Source organism: Dasypus novemcinctus, chromosome 27 (genome assembly GCF_030445035.2).
Source record: "Dasypus novemcinctus isolate mDasNov1 chromosome 27, mDasNov1.1.hap2, whole genome shotgun sequence".
NCBI classification, from domain to species: domain Eukaryota; kingdom Metazoa; phylum Chordata; class Mammalia; order Cingulata; family Dasypodidae; genus Dasypus; species Dasypus novemcinctus.
This window is the reverse complement of record NC_080699.1, coordinates 1,499,152-1,512,950: the sequence shown is the minus strand read 5'-3', so window position 1 is coordinate 1,512,950 and position 13,799 is coordinate 1,499,152. Positions and strand designations below refer to the sequence as shown.

General features: G+C 56.4%; 1 protein-coding gene across 14 annotated transcripts in view; it reads right to left on the bottom strand.

Moving 5' to 3' along the window:
• AMOTL1 (angiomotin like 1) overlaps positions 1–13,799 on the bottom strand; it is a 181,370-nt gene that overhangs the window by 88,412 nt on the left and 79,159 nt on the right. For 3 of the 14 annotated variants that reach the window (XM_004461996.5, XM_023589807.3, XM_071212307.1), the window contains exon 1: positions 12,258–12,377. The exons of 6 other annotated variants lie outside the window; for them this stretch is intronic. In XM_004461996.5, the coding sequence (XP_004462053.2) occupies positions 12,258–12,315 (58 nt within the window). In that variant the 5' untranslated portion in view covers positions 12,316–12,377. Of the gene's footprint in view, positions 1–11,366; positions 11,481–11,927; positions 12,146–12,257; positions 12,378–13,799 lie in introns of those variants that run through there. 5 more of the 14 variants (XM_004461997.5, XM_012526556.4, XM_058289221.2 and 2 more) reach the window with 5 other exon arrangements.

The following is a 13,799-nucleotide window of genomic DNA, read 5'->3' as shown; positions in this document are numbered from 1 at the left end:
AACGAGGCTCCTTAGGCTTTCATTCAGGGCAGTCTGTGTGGCTGCCTGAACAAACTGCTCTAAAATTCAGTTTCCAATTTTCCAAGAACCTGGGATGAGAGAGCCCTAAAATGCACAACTGCTCTGAAAATAAGATTACTGCCATCCTACGAAGTCCAAAATTAAAGAACACGGGGTACGTTCCAAAGGCATCTCTGCAAACCCCTGACTTAGCTGCCACCGTGGCACGCAGGTGGAGGGCTGCAGGCGGGCCCGGGAGACCCCCGGGCCCAGGCCTGACCTGAGCAGCCCTGGCTGCCAGGAGGCTCCCCTCAGACAGGGGCGGCCCTTGCCAGGAGGCTCCCCCTCAGACAGGGGCGGCCCTGGCGGGAGGGCAAGGCTGGGCTGCCCTCTGAGCGGAGCACTCCCAACCAGAAGCAGCAGCTCCTCCTGGGGTTCTTCCCATGATGCTTCCGTGGAACGAGAGGACGGAGCCCTGGGAGGTCGTGCACGCCAAGCATGTCCAGGCGTCCACCGCAGGGATCTGTCCTTCCACTGACCGTGGAGGACACACTGGCCTTTCCTAGCAATGTGGGAGAAAGCCCATTCCTTTGTGACCACAACGTACTTGCCGAGGTAAAGTCTATTTCCTCCCCCAAACTGTAAGTCTTACAATGGCCACTCCATTACATGAGCAAACACAAGGGATTAAAAGCTGATGACTTCACTTCAAGGTGGACAACGTCCTAGCTGATTATGAGACCTATTAGAACGTTTTCTCTAATATCCTGTACAAGAGACAGCTGAATATAAATCTTCTATGCCAGAGGTTTCAAAATTGATTTACAATAATTCTCTGAAAACTTTCTGAGTCAATGTGACCAGACCAGAACTAAACATCTCTCGAGATTACAAAACTTGCCATATTTCAAACGTCATCGATTTCACTGCTGAGTTGATGAGCCTTAAGTTTTGTTTAACGCAGATTTAAAATGGACAAACAGAATCAAGACAGCAGCTTTTTTTAACTTCTTAAACTGAAGAGGCAAACAACAGATGGTGGATTCCTGAATCCTTTCAGTGAAGGAGTAAACACGGTGGACTCCGCCAACGACGGTGTGCAATTAGCGCCGATTCCACGCTGTTCTTCCCGGACTGCACAGCTGACTCAAGCAAAGGGAAGAGAAAACGGAAGCCAGGAGACAGGGACACGCTCCGCCGCCACCTGCGGGTTTCGAAGGGCTGCCGCCTCCTGCGCCAACCTCTGAGCCCCTGGCTCCTGCCCGCGGCTCGCCAGCCCGCTCGTCCCGCGGTTCCTCGGAGGTGCCACCATCCCCTGTCAACTCCGGGTCTTCGCAAATGGGACCGTTTGGGTCTGGAGACCTGATGCGTTGTTTAGATTGAGAGTCACTTTCTCTAGAGAAGCCAAAGGTGACCGAGAAAACAAAGTAAAGACTGTGACTTTTTAAAAGAAAAGCTTTAGGGTGGACAGTGTTACAGACCGGTCCACACTGGCTCACCAGCCCCAGGCTCGGAAGCCTCAGCTGCTGGATTACATGCAGGTTCTGAGTCACTCGAAGCTCTGGCCTCCGTGGTACACGCCTCGGAGCGGTTCTTTGAGAAAAGAGCTAAGTGAAAGGCTGCTGCTGTCTCTTCACGAGCAAGCACAGCCACCTGAGCTCTAAGTGTAAGGCCCTTCCTGGGACGGCGCTAAGATCACAAATTACACTGCAGACCTTAGAAGCCAGCGAAGCAAAGCGGGCCAATTTTGAACATGCCTTTAAAAAGGTGACTTTTCCAGAATTCAAGCCAGAGCATATTCTGTCATCCAAATTGCTTTACAGAGCTGACCACTCTGGTCTATTCTTTACCTGGCAGGTGCTTTGGGCTCTCACAGCACAGAATCTTTAAGGAATGAAGACTGTCCTTGGCACAGTGCTGTCAAATGCTTCGCCCATTACCACTTGCTCACGGAGCATATAAACACATTTTTATTTTTGTGCTATCGTCAATTTGTACCTTCATTTATAGTCTGTTTCAGTATCAAAATCTTAACGAAGGACAGCAAAGCATCCTCCTGGGGGAGAAGTCTGGGGCTTATACTGAACACGAGAATCACGGTCAGGAAGCACCCGCTTGGTCTACATGCCCCCTTCTCCCTACACCCAAATCCAGCAACACATCCCGGTAAGAGGTATTTATAATGAGGACCCGGGACCCTCAAGAAGTTATAGAAAGACTGCCAAAAAGATCTTCCCCTCAGCCACAGGGAAACCCCCGTGTCCAGAACGCCTTCCCCAGCGGTCAAGAGCACTGGCGACCTGCCGTCTGCGAAACCGTCGTAAGGATGCCAGCCTAACACGTCATTGTAACAATGACGACGACGATCGAGGCCAGCCTAACACGCTGTCGTAACAATGACGAGGATGATCGTGGCAGTCTAATACGCCTGCAAATCTCTGACCCTCTTACAGAAAAGTGGGTCCACCCCTTGGCCCCGGGTGGCCTTTAGTCCGCTGACCGACAGGGAAGGGCAGAAGTGGTGCTGTGACCGCCAAGACTAGGTCCTGAAAGTGGCGCTGCTTCTGGAATCCTCACGGAGCCAGGGCCGCCGGGCGCCAACTGCCCTGGTGCCAGGCCACAGGCAGGCTCCCGCACCACCAGCCTGGGCACCGGGCGCCATCGGGCAGCCACTGGTCTTCCCCGACCCAGGCGCGCAGCCAGGCCCGCCGCTCCACCGCTGAGCCCACCTCGGGCACAGCCACGGGACCTCAAACAGTGCAGCACGGCCACGGAAGGACGCGGCGAGGCAGTGTGGCGCACGGCCCCTCAGCGGAGCACTGGCGAGCGCCGGCACGCAGCCCCCGGCGGGCAGCCGCTCTTCTTGGTCCGCCAAGGACTTCGACTCGAAATACTTGTGAGCCTTCCGGTGATCATGAGGGAGTGGTGTTAGAATCCCCGCTTACCCAACAAGCAGACACAGGCAGCGGGTGGCTCAGGTGGGACTAAATCCAGCCCACCCACCGTCAGACAGGCCCACACTAAATTATACTGATCCTAAGAATTTCTAGGACAAGGCACCTCCAAACTCCTAAAATTCTGGGGCTGCCTCTTGTCCTCCGTACCGCTGTATTCAGCCAGCCAGCAGGATCTCTTCCATGCCTCCAGAAGTCGCACTGACTGTAATTTAAGTCAGTGCTCAGTTGAGATAAAATACTTGAAAGGCAGTTAAGAATCATTTCTTGGCCTTCCCTTATCAGAGCAGAATAAACCTCCTTCCTTACTTTGTTTCCTAAACTTTTAGAATATAAATTCCATGGCAGCAAAGGCACTTACCTAAATATCAGGTGGCTGAACTGTGTCCTTTTATTGTATCCTCAGCAAATTCTCTAACTCGTATTAAGTTCTAATCAGGCAGAGTTATTCACTCAACAAATAATCAGGGAGCAGTGATGGCTTCTGTGCCCAGATACAGTCTAATTAATAGCCTGTGTAGAAAGGAGAAATGGCACGCTCCCTAAGACTCAGCAGCATGTACCTTTCCACATATGAAAAACTGGAAAGATTTCAAAGTAAACTCAATTAACATACCTGTGATTGCTGCCTATTTAAATAAGCTGATTTACTACTACAAAATCTGCTCACTTCGAGTAAACTTAACTGCACACAGTCCATTTTATGTTCCTAAACTAATAAAGTGATCTTAGTCACTTAATAAATGCTATTAAAATACAAATACTTGTATTTATTTGAATATTTTCTCCAAACCTCTGAGATTTATCTTGGAGAAAGTTGAAGGAAGGAAACTTAGAGAATTTCTGAAAGTTTTCTCTCAACTCAGACAAACTTCTGAGTAGACTCTACATTCTGCTGGACCTTATGTTCTTCATTTTTATTTTTATTTATTTATTTTCTTTTTTTTAAAAATTATTTATTTATTTTTTTAAATTACATTATGAAAAATATGAGGTCCCATTCAACCCCACTGCCCCCGCCCCCCACTCCCCCCACAGCAACACTCTCTCCCATCATCATGACACATCCATTGCACCTGGTAATTTCATCTCTGCACCCCATAGTCAATGGTCCACATCATAGCCCAGACTCTCTCACGTTCCATCCAGTGGGCCCTGGGGGGATCTATAATGTCCCGTAATTGTCCGTGAAGCACTATCCAGGACAACTCCACGTCCCGAAAATGCCTCCACATCTCATCTCTTCCTCCCGTTCCCCACACCCAGCAGCCACCATGGCTACCGTTCCCACACCCATTCCACATTTTCTCTGTGGACATTGGATTGGTTGTGTCCATTGCACACCTATGTCAAGTGAGGGCTTAGATTCCACATGGATACTGGATGCACTCCTCCCGCTTCCAGTTGTAGACACTCTAGGCTCCATGTTGTGGTGGCTGACCTTCTTCAACTCCATGTTAGCTGAGTGGAGTAAGTCCAATAAATCAAAGTGTAAGAGCTGAAGTCTGTTGAGGCTCTGGGCCTGGGTGTCATATTATCAGTCCAGAGATTCGAATCCCCTACATATATCTTAAACCCAGCACCGACTACAATTCCAATAAAGTAGCATGCAAGTCTTGTGAAAAGAGATCCCCTCTGAGTCCAATTCCATCACGCAGAAACACCAGCTCCAAAGAAGGGCCATCTGTCATGGCAGTGAACCCCTTCTGCCATGACCATAGAACCCGTGGGTCTCTTTATCCCTCAAAAGAACCAATACCTGGGGTTGTATCTACCTTATCTGTTTCTTAGACTCTGTTCAGTTGTACATAGGGCTATTCCTTCTGACAACCTCCAGACTCTTTTTTAGAGACTCACAGCCTTATAATCTCATTTCTCCTTTCCACTTCCCCCTTACATTAGGTCAAACAGCAGGCACCGAGGGATCACTACCACATACCAGCTGAAGAAGCAACTAGAAAATGACCTTGAATTAAAGATTCAATGCGGAACAGCAGAATATACCTGTCTACATATAATGACATGACTTCGGGAAGCTGTTTGTTCTTCATTTTTAAAACGCGCGCCTTACCGCGCTGTTTCCAGCCAGCCTGCGACACCCGCTCTCGCCACGCGGGCCCCGTGCTCCGGCGCAGCCACCGCGAGGCAGCCCAGGCCCGGCCCCTCCGGGGGCGGCGGGGGGCGGCGGGGTCCGTGCGCTACGAGGCGGGCTGGGCGCGCTGCTCCCGGAGGCGTTCTCTGCGCGCGCCGCCGAACCCGAGGCTGTTCCGCACAGCCCTCCTGCGGAGCGGCCTGGCGGAGCTCGCCGGGCTCTGGCCCCGCGCTCCCCCTCTCGCCCCCGCGCCTGGTTGGGGCTCCGGCCCCGCGCTCCCCGTCTCCCCTCGAGCCTGGTCGGGGCCCCGCGCTCCCCCTCTCCCCTCGCGCCTGGTCGGGGCTCCGGCCCCGCGCTCCCCCTCTCCGCCCGCGCCTGGTCGGGGCTCCGGCCCCGCGCTCCCCCTCTCCGCCCGCGCCTGGTCGGGGCTCCGGCCCCGCGCTCCCCCTCTCCCCGCGCGCCTGGTCGGGGCTCCGGCCCCGCGCTCCCCCTCTCCCCTCGCGCCTGGTCGGGGCTCCGGCCCCGCGCTCCCCCCTCTCCCCTCGCGCCTGGTCGGGGCTCCGGCCCCGCGCTCCCCCCTCTCCCCTCGCGCCTGGTCGGGGCTCCGGCCCCGCGCTCCCCGTCTCCCCTCGCGCCTGTGGGACAAGCCGGGGGCGTCCAGGCTGCTGCGGCGACGCGGGCCGCTCGCCCCCGACTGGGCCCTACGCGACCAGGGCGCGCCACACGCCCCCGAATCCCGCCGAGGGCCTCGCCCACCAGAAACCCCGCGGTGCTGGGACCGCAGCGCCCGCACCTGGCCCTCCAGCCGGGACACGGGACACGCAGCCCGGCGCCCCGCCCTCCGCGCACCCCGCCCCCGGCGGCAGAGCCGGTTCTGAGGAGGGTGGAGGGGACGCCGTCGAGGGGGAGTGGGTCGGAGAGGTGCGGGGAAGTGGGAGGACCTGCTCCGTGGGTACCCCGAGAGGGCCAGACGCGGCTGGGAGGGAAGGGGCAGCGCGCAAGCCGTGGGGGCGGCTGGAGGGCGCGGGGACGGCGGCGGCGTCTGGGCAGGCGCCAAGGCTGGGGGCACGAGGGCCAGCCCGCCGCCTCTGCGCAGGAGCTCCAAGGGGGGACCCCGAGAACTCCCCGACGCCAAGGCCGCCCGAGCATGTCCGTTTGCTTCTCCTCCAAACCAGACCCCTGCGCGGGACGCAGCCTCAGAGCGCGCGGCCCCCAAGACGCCCGTGCCAGCTGCTGCTCCCCAGCCAAGCCCGCCCCGCAGCGCGCCCAGGGGCCCGCGGGTTCACCCAACACCGTCGGCCTCCAGAACGAATTCTTAAGAGGGTAAAAGCAGACTCCAACCTATATATAAAATACATATAAAAAGAATTCCCCAAACTCAACAGGAAAAAAAATAGTAACAATTCAACTACAAAATGGGCAAGAGACATAAACAGTCACTTTGCCAAGGATATACAGATGGCAAATAAACACATGAAAAGATCGTCAACATCGTTTCACAAGGGAAACGAAAATTAAAATCATGAGATGAAAACGCCTATTACAACAGCTAAAATAAAAAATGGTGACAATACCAAATGTTGGCGAGAAAGCAGAGAAATTTGATATCTTAAATACTGCTGGTAGAAACAGAAAATGATATAACCACTCTAGAAAATAGATTGGCAGTTTGTTTTCATTTTTTAAAACTTTTACTGTGGTAACATACATAACGAAGTTTCCCATTTTAACCTCTTTTTAGCCTACAGTTCAGTGGGATTAGTTACATTCCCAATGCTGGACTACCATCACCACCATTCCTTACCAAGACTATCCCATCTCCCTAAACCAAGGGTCCATGAGCTTGAATTGAAATTCCAAAAAACATGATTCTTGTGGGGACGTGTTGGTGCGGGTGTGATGTATTTATTAAATAATGCACAGCACAGTGTGGACTTAGTAAGGGTCCATGGTTTTCACCTGGCTGGCAAAGGGATCTGTGCAACAAAAAAGGTGAAGAACCCCCGCCCTAGGGAAGCAGACGTGGCTCAAGAGATTGGGCTGCCACCTACCACATGGGAGGTCCTGGGTTCAGTTTCTGGTGCCTCTGAGAAAAGATAAGACAGCGAGCTGCGGCAACGGGCAGGTGCGGTGAGCTGATGCAACAAGATGATGCACAAGGAAACAAAGAGGAAAGACAACGAGAGACACAACAGAGCAGGGAGCTGAGGTGGCTCAAGCGACGGAGTGCCTCTCTCCCACGTCGGAGGTCCCAGGTTTGGTTCCTGGTGTCTCCTTAAAGAGAAGACAAGCAGACAGAGAGAGCACACAGCAAATGGACAAAGAGCACAGACAGCAAGTGCAAACAATGGGGGCGGGGTGAATAAATTTTAAAAATACAAGGAAAAAGAACCCCTGCCCTAGACAGAAACTCTGTTCCAGTTAAATTAATTCCCATTCCCCCCCAGCCCAAGAACGCCTCACCCATCCCATGTAACCTGCAGCCTACTGTCTGTCTCTATCACTGTGCATATCCTAATTACATCTTACACTATCTGTCTTCTGATGCCTGGCTTACTTCACTCAACATGACGCGGTCGAGGTTCATCCATGTGTAGCATTGTCAGAATTTCATTCCTCTGCACTGCTGAATAATATTCCACCGTGTGAATATACTACATCTTGTTCACCTAGTCATCTGATGATAGACACAGGTTGCTCCCACTCTTTGGCAGGTGTGAATAATGCTGCTGTGACTGCTAGTGTACAAATACCTGCTCTAGCCCCTGCTTTCAATTCTTTTAGGCATATACCTACACGTGGGCTTGCTGGGTCATACAGAAATTCTGTACTTGACTTCCTGAGGAAGTGTGTTTGGCAGTATCTTTAAACACTACACATATATTTACCAAACGATCCAGCAAAAACACTTCTGAGCACTTATCCAAGAAAAAACAGGAACTTAATGTACACACAGAAACCTGCATACAAATGTTCATACCAACTTTATTTGCAATAGCCAAACATTGGAAATGACCTGAAAGACCTTCAGTGTGTGAAGGGCTAAACAAACCCTAGGAGGCGGTACAGGGACAACTAGGTAGCAATGAAAAGGAACGAGCCACACCTGCAGGGGTGGCGAAGGCATGCTGCGGAATAAAAGGTCACGTGCCCCAGGACGCCACCTATACAACAGTTTCAAAATAACAAAACTGTAGAGATGAGCCCAGATTGGCGGTCACGAGGGAAGGAAAGGCGGGTGTGGCGGGGCCAAGGCAGCTCTTTGGGCGACGGGACAGCTCTGCATCTTCATGGAAGTCGTGTGTAAATCAACACGTGTGCTAAAGCTGCACAGAAGTACACCCCCAAATGCACCATATTTTACTTAAAAACAAAACAAAAGAGAAGCATAAAGCTGAAATACAGGCAAATGAGGCCCCAAACCGAGATTTAAACACGAAGGAGGGTGATGTGGTTTTTTTCATCGTGATGTTAAATCCACTTCTCCAGGGCCTTCCAGGGTCCACTTCCAAAGGCCTCAGTGCTAAAGCGCACTGCCTCACAGGAAAGGACCTGTTGTGGGCTCCGGGGACCTGTCCTGAGTGCCACACCAGGGAAGGCAGAGACCCCCAAGCCCGGAGGGCTCGGCTGGCGCCGGTGCACAGCCCAGATACAGGAGCGGGACTTCCAGCAAGAGGAAGGGCTGCCCCAGCGCCATTCGCACCGCGCCTTCTCCAGAAATCAGAACCACACCAAGGAAGCAAAATCAAAAACCCGCCACGCGAATAATGCAAAGCAAACCCAAGGACCTCAGCCCGTGCTCTCCTGACCGCCAGGCCACCACGTGCACTGCAAGGATCCCAGCAGCTCGGCATCTGGGAGTGGGGGCCTACTAAAACTAAGGGAAAAAACAGGAGAAAATGCTTCCAAAGCACTGCAGTTTCTTCCCCTGAGCTTCCGTAAGCATCTGAAATGCAGAGTCCCCAAAAATGCCACTTCGGGGGAATTCTGTGTACCAGAAGCACTAATGGGCCTTTCAACGATTATTTCTGATTTATTTTTAGTTTCCCCAGCACGTCCCTCGTTTCACGTACATAGTGCTTTATTGTTTTCGCCGAGGCAGGGCAGCACTGCGCCCGCCCGGCCAGGCCCCGGCCCGGTGCGCCTGGCCCCTGCCCGGGCCCGGTGCCTCCGGGCGAGGCGGCAGGGCAACGCTCTGCCCACAGACGCCGGCGGCCGACGGGGCCCGGGACAGACGCTGAGCAGAGTGCCCTCCACAGGACCACGCTTCTGCGTCCCTGTGCCTTCCTAAGGAAGGCGTCGTACACCTCACTTAAACCCAAGGTCCCTGTTAGCTTCCGTGAAAAGACAGGCTCTGAACGCTCTGCCGCCACATGCCCTGCAGTAGAGGAGTGCTTCTTAGAGAATCGGCAAGCCCAAGACTGCTGCGCACCTGTGGAAGGCGGCGGCCGCAGGTGCAGCACCTTCTCCTACCACCTGCGGCCTTTACAGGAGCTTTGGGACTTGCCTTGAAAAACACATCACACAAAAGCCAGGGGCATTCCTTCACAAGCAATCTCCCCTACCCCCCCCATGCATGCTGCGCACACTTACGACATACACACTCACGCTGCACACCCATGCACGCTGGACACATACATGCACGCTGCACACACATACACACTGCACGCACGCACACACGCGAACGCTGCAGACACCCCGCTTCCCCCACCCCTGCAGTGGAGCAGAGGCCTTGCTGCAGTCTTTCACTCCAGTCAGACCAGCGGCCCCAACCTCTCCCTCCTGCAAAACTGTTGACAGTGTGTTCAAGGAACATGCCACGTTACTCCCACGAGACGTTTGCAGCAGAGGCGCCAGGTGTGGCCTGGGTTATTCAGGCTCCTGCACCCCACAAGTGGCCACCAGGGTCCGGGGCGGGTGGCCAGGGGACCTCTCCGAGGTCTGGCTGGGACCCACGGCCAGGGTCTGGGGCGGGTGGCCAGGGGACCTCTCCGAGGTCTGGCTGGGACCCACTGGTCAGTTCTGGAAGCAGGAGCCCAGAGTGTACAGCATTTCAAGCGCAGACTTTTCACTTCCTGAAAAGGAAGGAAACTTTCTGGGGCAGCAGCTATTAATACCGCTGCTCTGACTTTTCCCAGGGTGCAGCAAGTGACCCCCTAGAGCTGTGGGCAGGCGCCGCAAACGCTGGTGCCCGCCCTGCCCCCACCAAGGGCCTTACAAGCAGCACAAAACCCGGGGGAAGCAGAGGGCCACCACGGCCGCGCTGCCCTGGGACAGCACACGGGCCGAGGGGACACCCCAAGCCTTCGGGAGGCGGTGCCCTGGCCTCTGGAGACTGAAGCCCCATCCAGGTGACCGCCACGCTGGCCTCTGGTGACAGTAAACAGCACAGAAGTCAAAAGGAGCAAAAGCCTTGGGACAAAGTTGGAAAGGAACGTCGTCGTGGCACCCATCGAGCCACTGGAAGAGCCCGCGGCGAGGCGATTCTCCGCGTGGGGTTAGGGGGACACGGGGACACCCGGGAGCCGCGCCCAGGCCGCCGCCTCCCCGCACGGGCCCGCTCGCCCTGCGCCCCTCCGCTGCCAGGACCAATTCGGTGCCCGCGCCACGAGGTCCCAGGCCAGGACAGGCCAGCCCCGCGGGGGCCAGAGTCTCTTAAAGGCAGCGCGGACAGGCTGGGGGAGCCGCCCCCACTCAGCTCCCGGGAAGAAACTTGCCTGCGAGGAACAAAGCCTACGGCCAGCCCCCGCCAGGCCCGCCCGCCGGGGTCCCGCCGCAGCCCCCGCCCCGGCCCCGCTTGGACGGAAGCGGCCCCCCCGCGCCCCCTCGGCCCAGGCGCGCCCTGCTCGGCCGCGGAGCCCAGCGCGGAGTCCAGGGAGGCCCGGGGCGGGGGGCCGGGGCAGGGGGGGATGGGGAGCCGGGGTCGCGGGGGGCCGGGGCAGGGGGGGATGGGGAGCCGGGGGCGCGGGGGGCCGGGGGCACGGGGCGCGGGGGGCCGGGGCGCGGGGGGCCGGGGCAGGGGGGGATGGGGAGCCGGGGGCGCGGGGGGCCGGGGGCACGGGGCGCGGGGGGCCGGGGGCACGGGGGGCACGGGGGGCCGGGGCAGGGGGCGCGGGGGGCCGGGGTCGCGGGGGGCCGGGGGCAGGGGCTGGGGGCGCGGGGGGCTGGGGGCGCGGGAGCCGGGGGCGCGGGGGGCCGGGGCCGGGGCGCGGGGGAGGGCGCCAGCCGCCGGGGAGGGCGCTCCCCGCCCCTCGGGGCCCGGCTGGCCCCTGCCCTGGGCAGCGGGGGCGGGAGCCCGGCCCGAGCCCGCGCAGCCTCACCTCGCGCCGCAGGCCGGCTCGGCGTGGCTCGGCGTGGCTCGGCGTGGCTCCCCGTGGCGCGGCGTGGCTCGGTCCGCGCGGGGCGGCGGGCGCGGGCCGCGGGCCGGGGACGCAGGCGGCGCGCCCGAGGCGGCTGCTGGGTCCTAGCGCGCCCCGCGCCGGGAGGGTGGCCCGTCCTGGGAGCCTTCGCCCTCGCGCGCGCTCGGGCCGAGCTCCGGGGCAGGGCCGCTCTCCAGCCCGCGCCCTGCAGGCCCAGCCTCTGCCTTCCGCGCCGCCCTTCCCACCGCTCACCCGCGGCAGAGTCGGTTTCTGGAGCTGCCCCCAAAGTTCAGGGTGGCCTGCCCGGCGGATTGTTGTCTTCCCAAAGTGGGCTTCCCGGCGGCCGGCAGCCACGTTCCCTCAGCGCCCCCGGCCCATGCTCCCCCCACCCTGGGGCCCGCAGGCAGAAGGGCCGTCCTGGGGTCCAGCCCCGGGGCCTCCTGCTCATCTGCCAGAAGAGCAAGCAAAGTGGACCAAGTCCCAGAGCACGCGTGGCCATTCTGCCCACCTCCTAAGTCTCACCTTTGGGGGCCTCTGCAGCACTGATCTGGGTTCCCGCCCCCTTCCCCAAAGCCCCTCTCCCTGGCCTTCCGGGAGAATGCCAGGAAATAGTGGCCTGCTGTGCAGTCAGCCCCCGCCGTGTCCCAAAGCTCCCCTCCTGTGTCTGCTCAGCCAGGCTTTCCTGAACTTCCTGAACCGCAGCGGCTCCCTCCCAGAGGCCGAGGGCAGCTGGAGCCCTGCAGTCCACCCTGGTCGGTCTGTGTCCTGCTTCCCTTCCTGGTCCTCAGCTCTAACCTCTGCCCTCAAGACAAAGCCCAAATGCAGCCACTGACTTATTTACCCAATACCTACTCCATTTAAAGTCAGCTACTCCAGGACTTGGCAGCACACAAAAGAAAGGTAGGCACATGACCAGGCCTGCCAGCAGCCATCATGTTTCAGAAGACAAGACCTGCCAGCAGAAAGCAGCACGCTGGGGAGGCCTCGGAAGAGGAGGGAGGATGGCCCCACGCCAGCCAAAGGACTGGAAAGCTGTCACCTGGGAGAGCGAGAGCTGAGAGGGAGGCGGCAAGGTCCCAGTGCTTGGGAAGGCGGCATGAACGCGGGAAGCGTTTTAAGGAGAAAGAGTAGAAAACAAGGGAAAGGGAGAATAACCAAATCATGGAAATGCAGGCCTGTTATGAACCAAAGACGTCATCAACGTGCCTTTTCACCCAGCAGACAGGAGCAAGGCCTCCCTCTTGGATGACTTGTCCAAGGTCACGGAGCAAGGTGGGCCGCAAAGCCTGGAACCAGCCGAGCTCTCCGTCAGAATGGAGTGCGTTCTGTTACACGGGCGCCGCGGCTAAGGAAGAGGGTGAGATGGAGCCCCGTGGGCCACCAACTCCTCAGCTCACCTGGCATTCTTATAAATTTAGTAGAGATTAGCTGAGAGAGGTGGATGGAAAAACGAGGGAAAGACAAAAAGGAAACTGACATCCATTAATTGCCTGCTTCTAGATACCATACATACCATCCTACAAGATGGCAGAATTTACCAGCTACAAGCAATTGGCTGCAGCAGAACACCCTGGGTGGTTGTTTTTTAATTAAAATTTTTATTGAAGCATATTGTAGCAGTTTAATATGGTTATGAATTCCAAAAAGAGATACTGGATTATGTTTGTGATCTGGTCTGTACCTGGGCGTGATTAAAGTTATGATTAGGGCTTTGATTGGGCTATGTCATTAGGGCGTTAAGTCCCCACCCACTAAGGGGTGGGGACTCACAGATATAAGGACAGAGCTGGGGGTTTTTGATGTTGAAATTTGATGCTGAAGCCTTAAGCCAGAGCCCCAGGTAGTAAGCACACAAAGGAAAGAGAAGCCAGCCCCAGGAAGAGAGGAACCCTGAACCCAGGAAGAAGCAAGCCCTGGGAAGAAAGGGACCTTGAACCCAAAGAAAAGCCCCAGGAATGTAGGAACCCAGCAAGCCTGAACCCTCGCAGACGTTGGCAGCCATCTTGCTCCAACACGTGGACACAGACTTTGGTGAGGGAAGTAACTTATGCTTTATGGCCTGGTAACTGTAAGCTCCTACCTTAAATAAATACCCTTTATAAAAGCCAATAGATTTCTGGTATTTTGCATCAGTACCCCTTTGGCTAATACGTATATCATTCATACATGAACATCCATAAACAATAAGTACATAGTAAAAGTTGTAAACTTACAAAGCAAACATGCACGTTATCATACAGGGCTCCCATAATCCTCTCACCACCAGCACCTTGCATTGTTGCAAAACATTTGGTACAAACTATGAAAAAGCATCATCAAACTATTATTCCTACCGTAGTCCACACCTTACCCATGGGCTTTTGTGCACATGTGTGCAGGAAGGCCTGGCTTAGT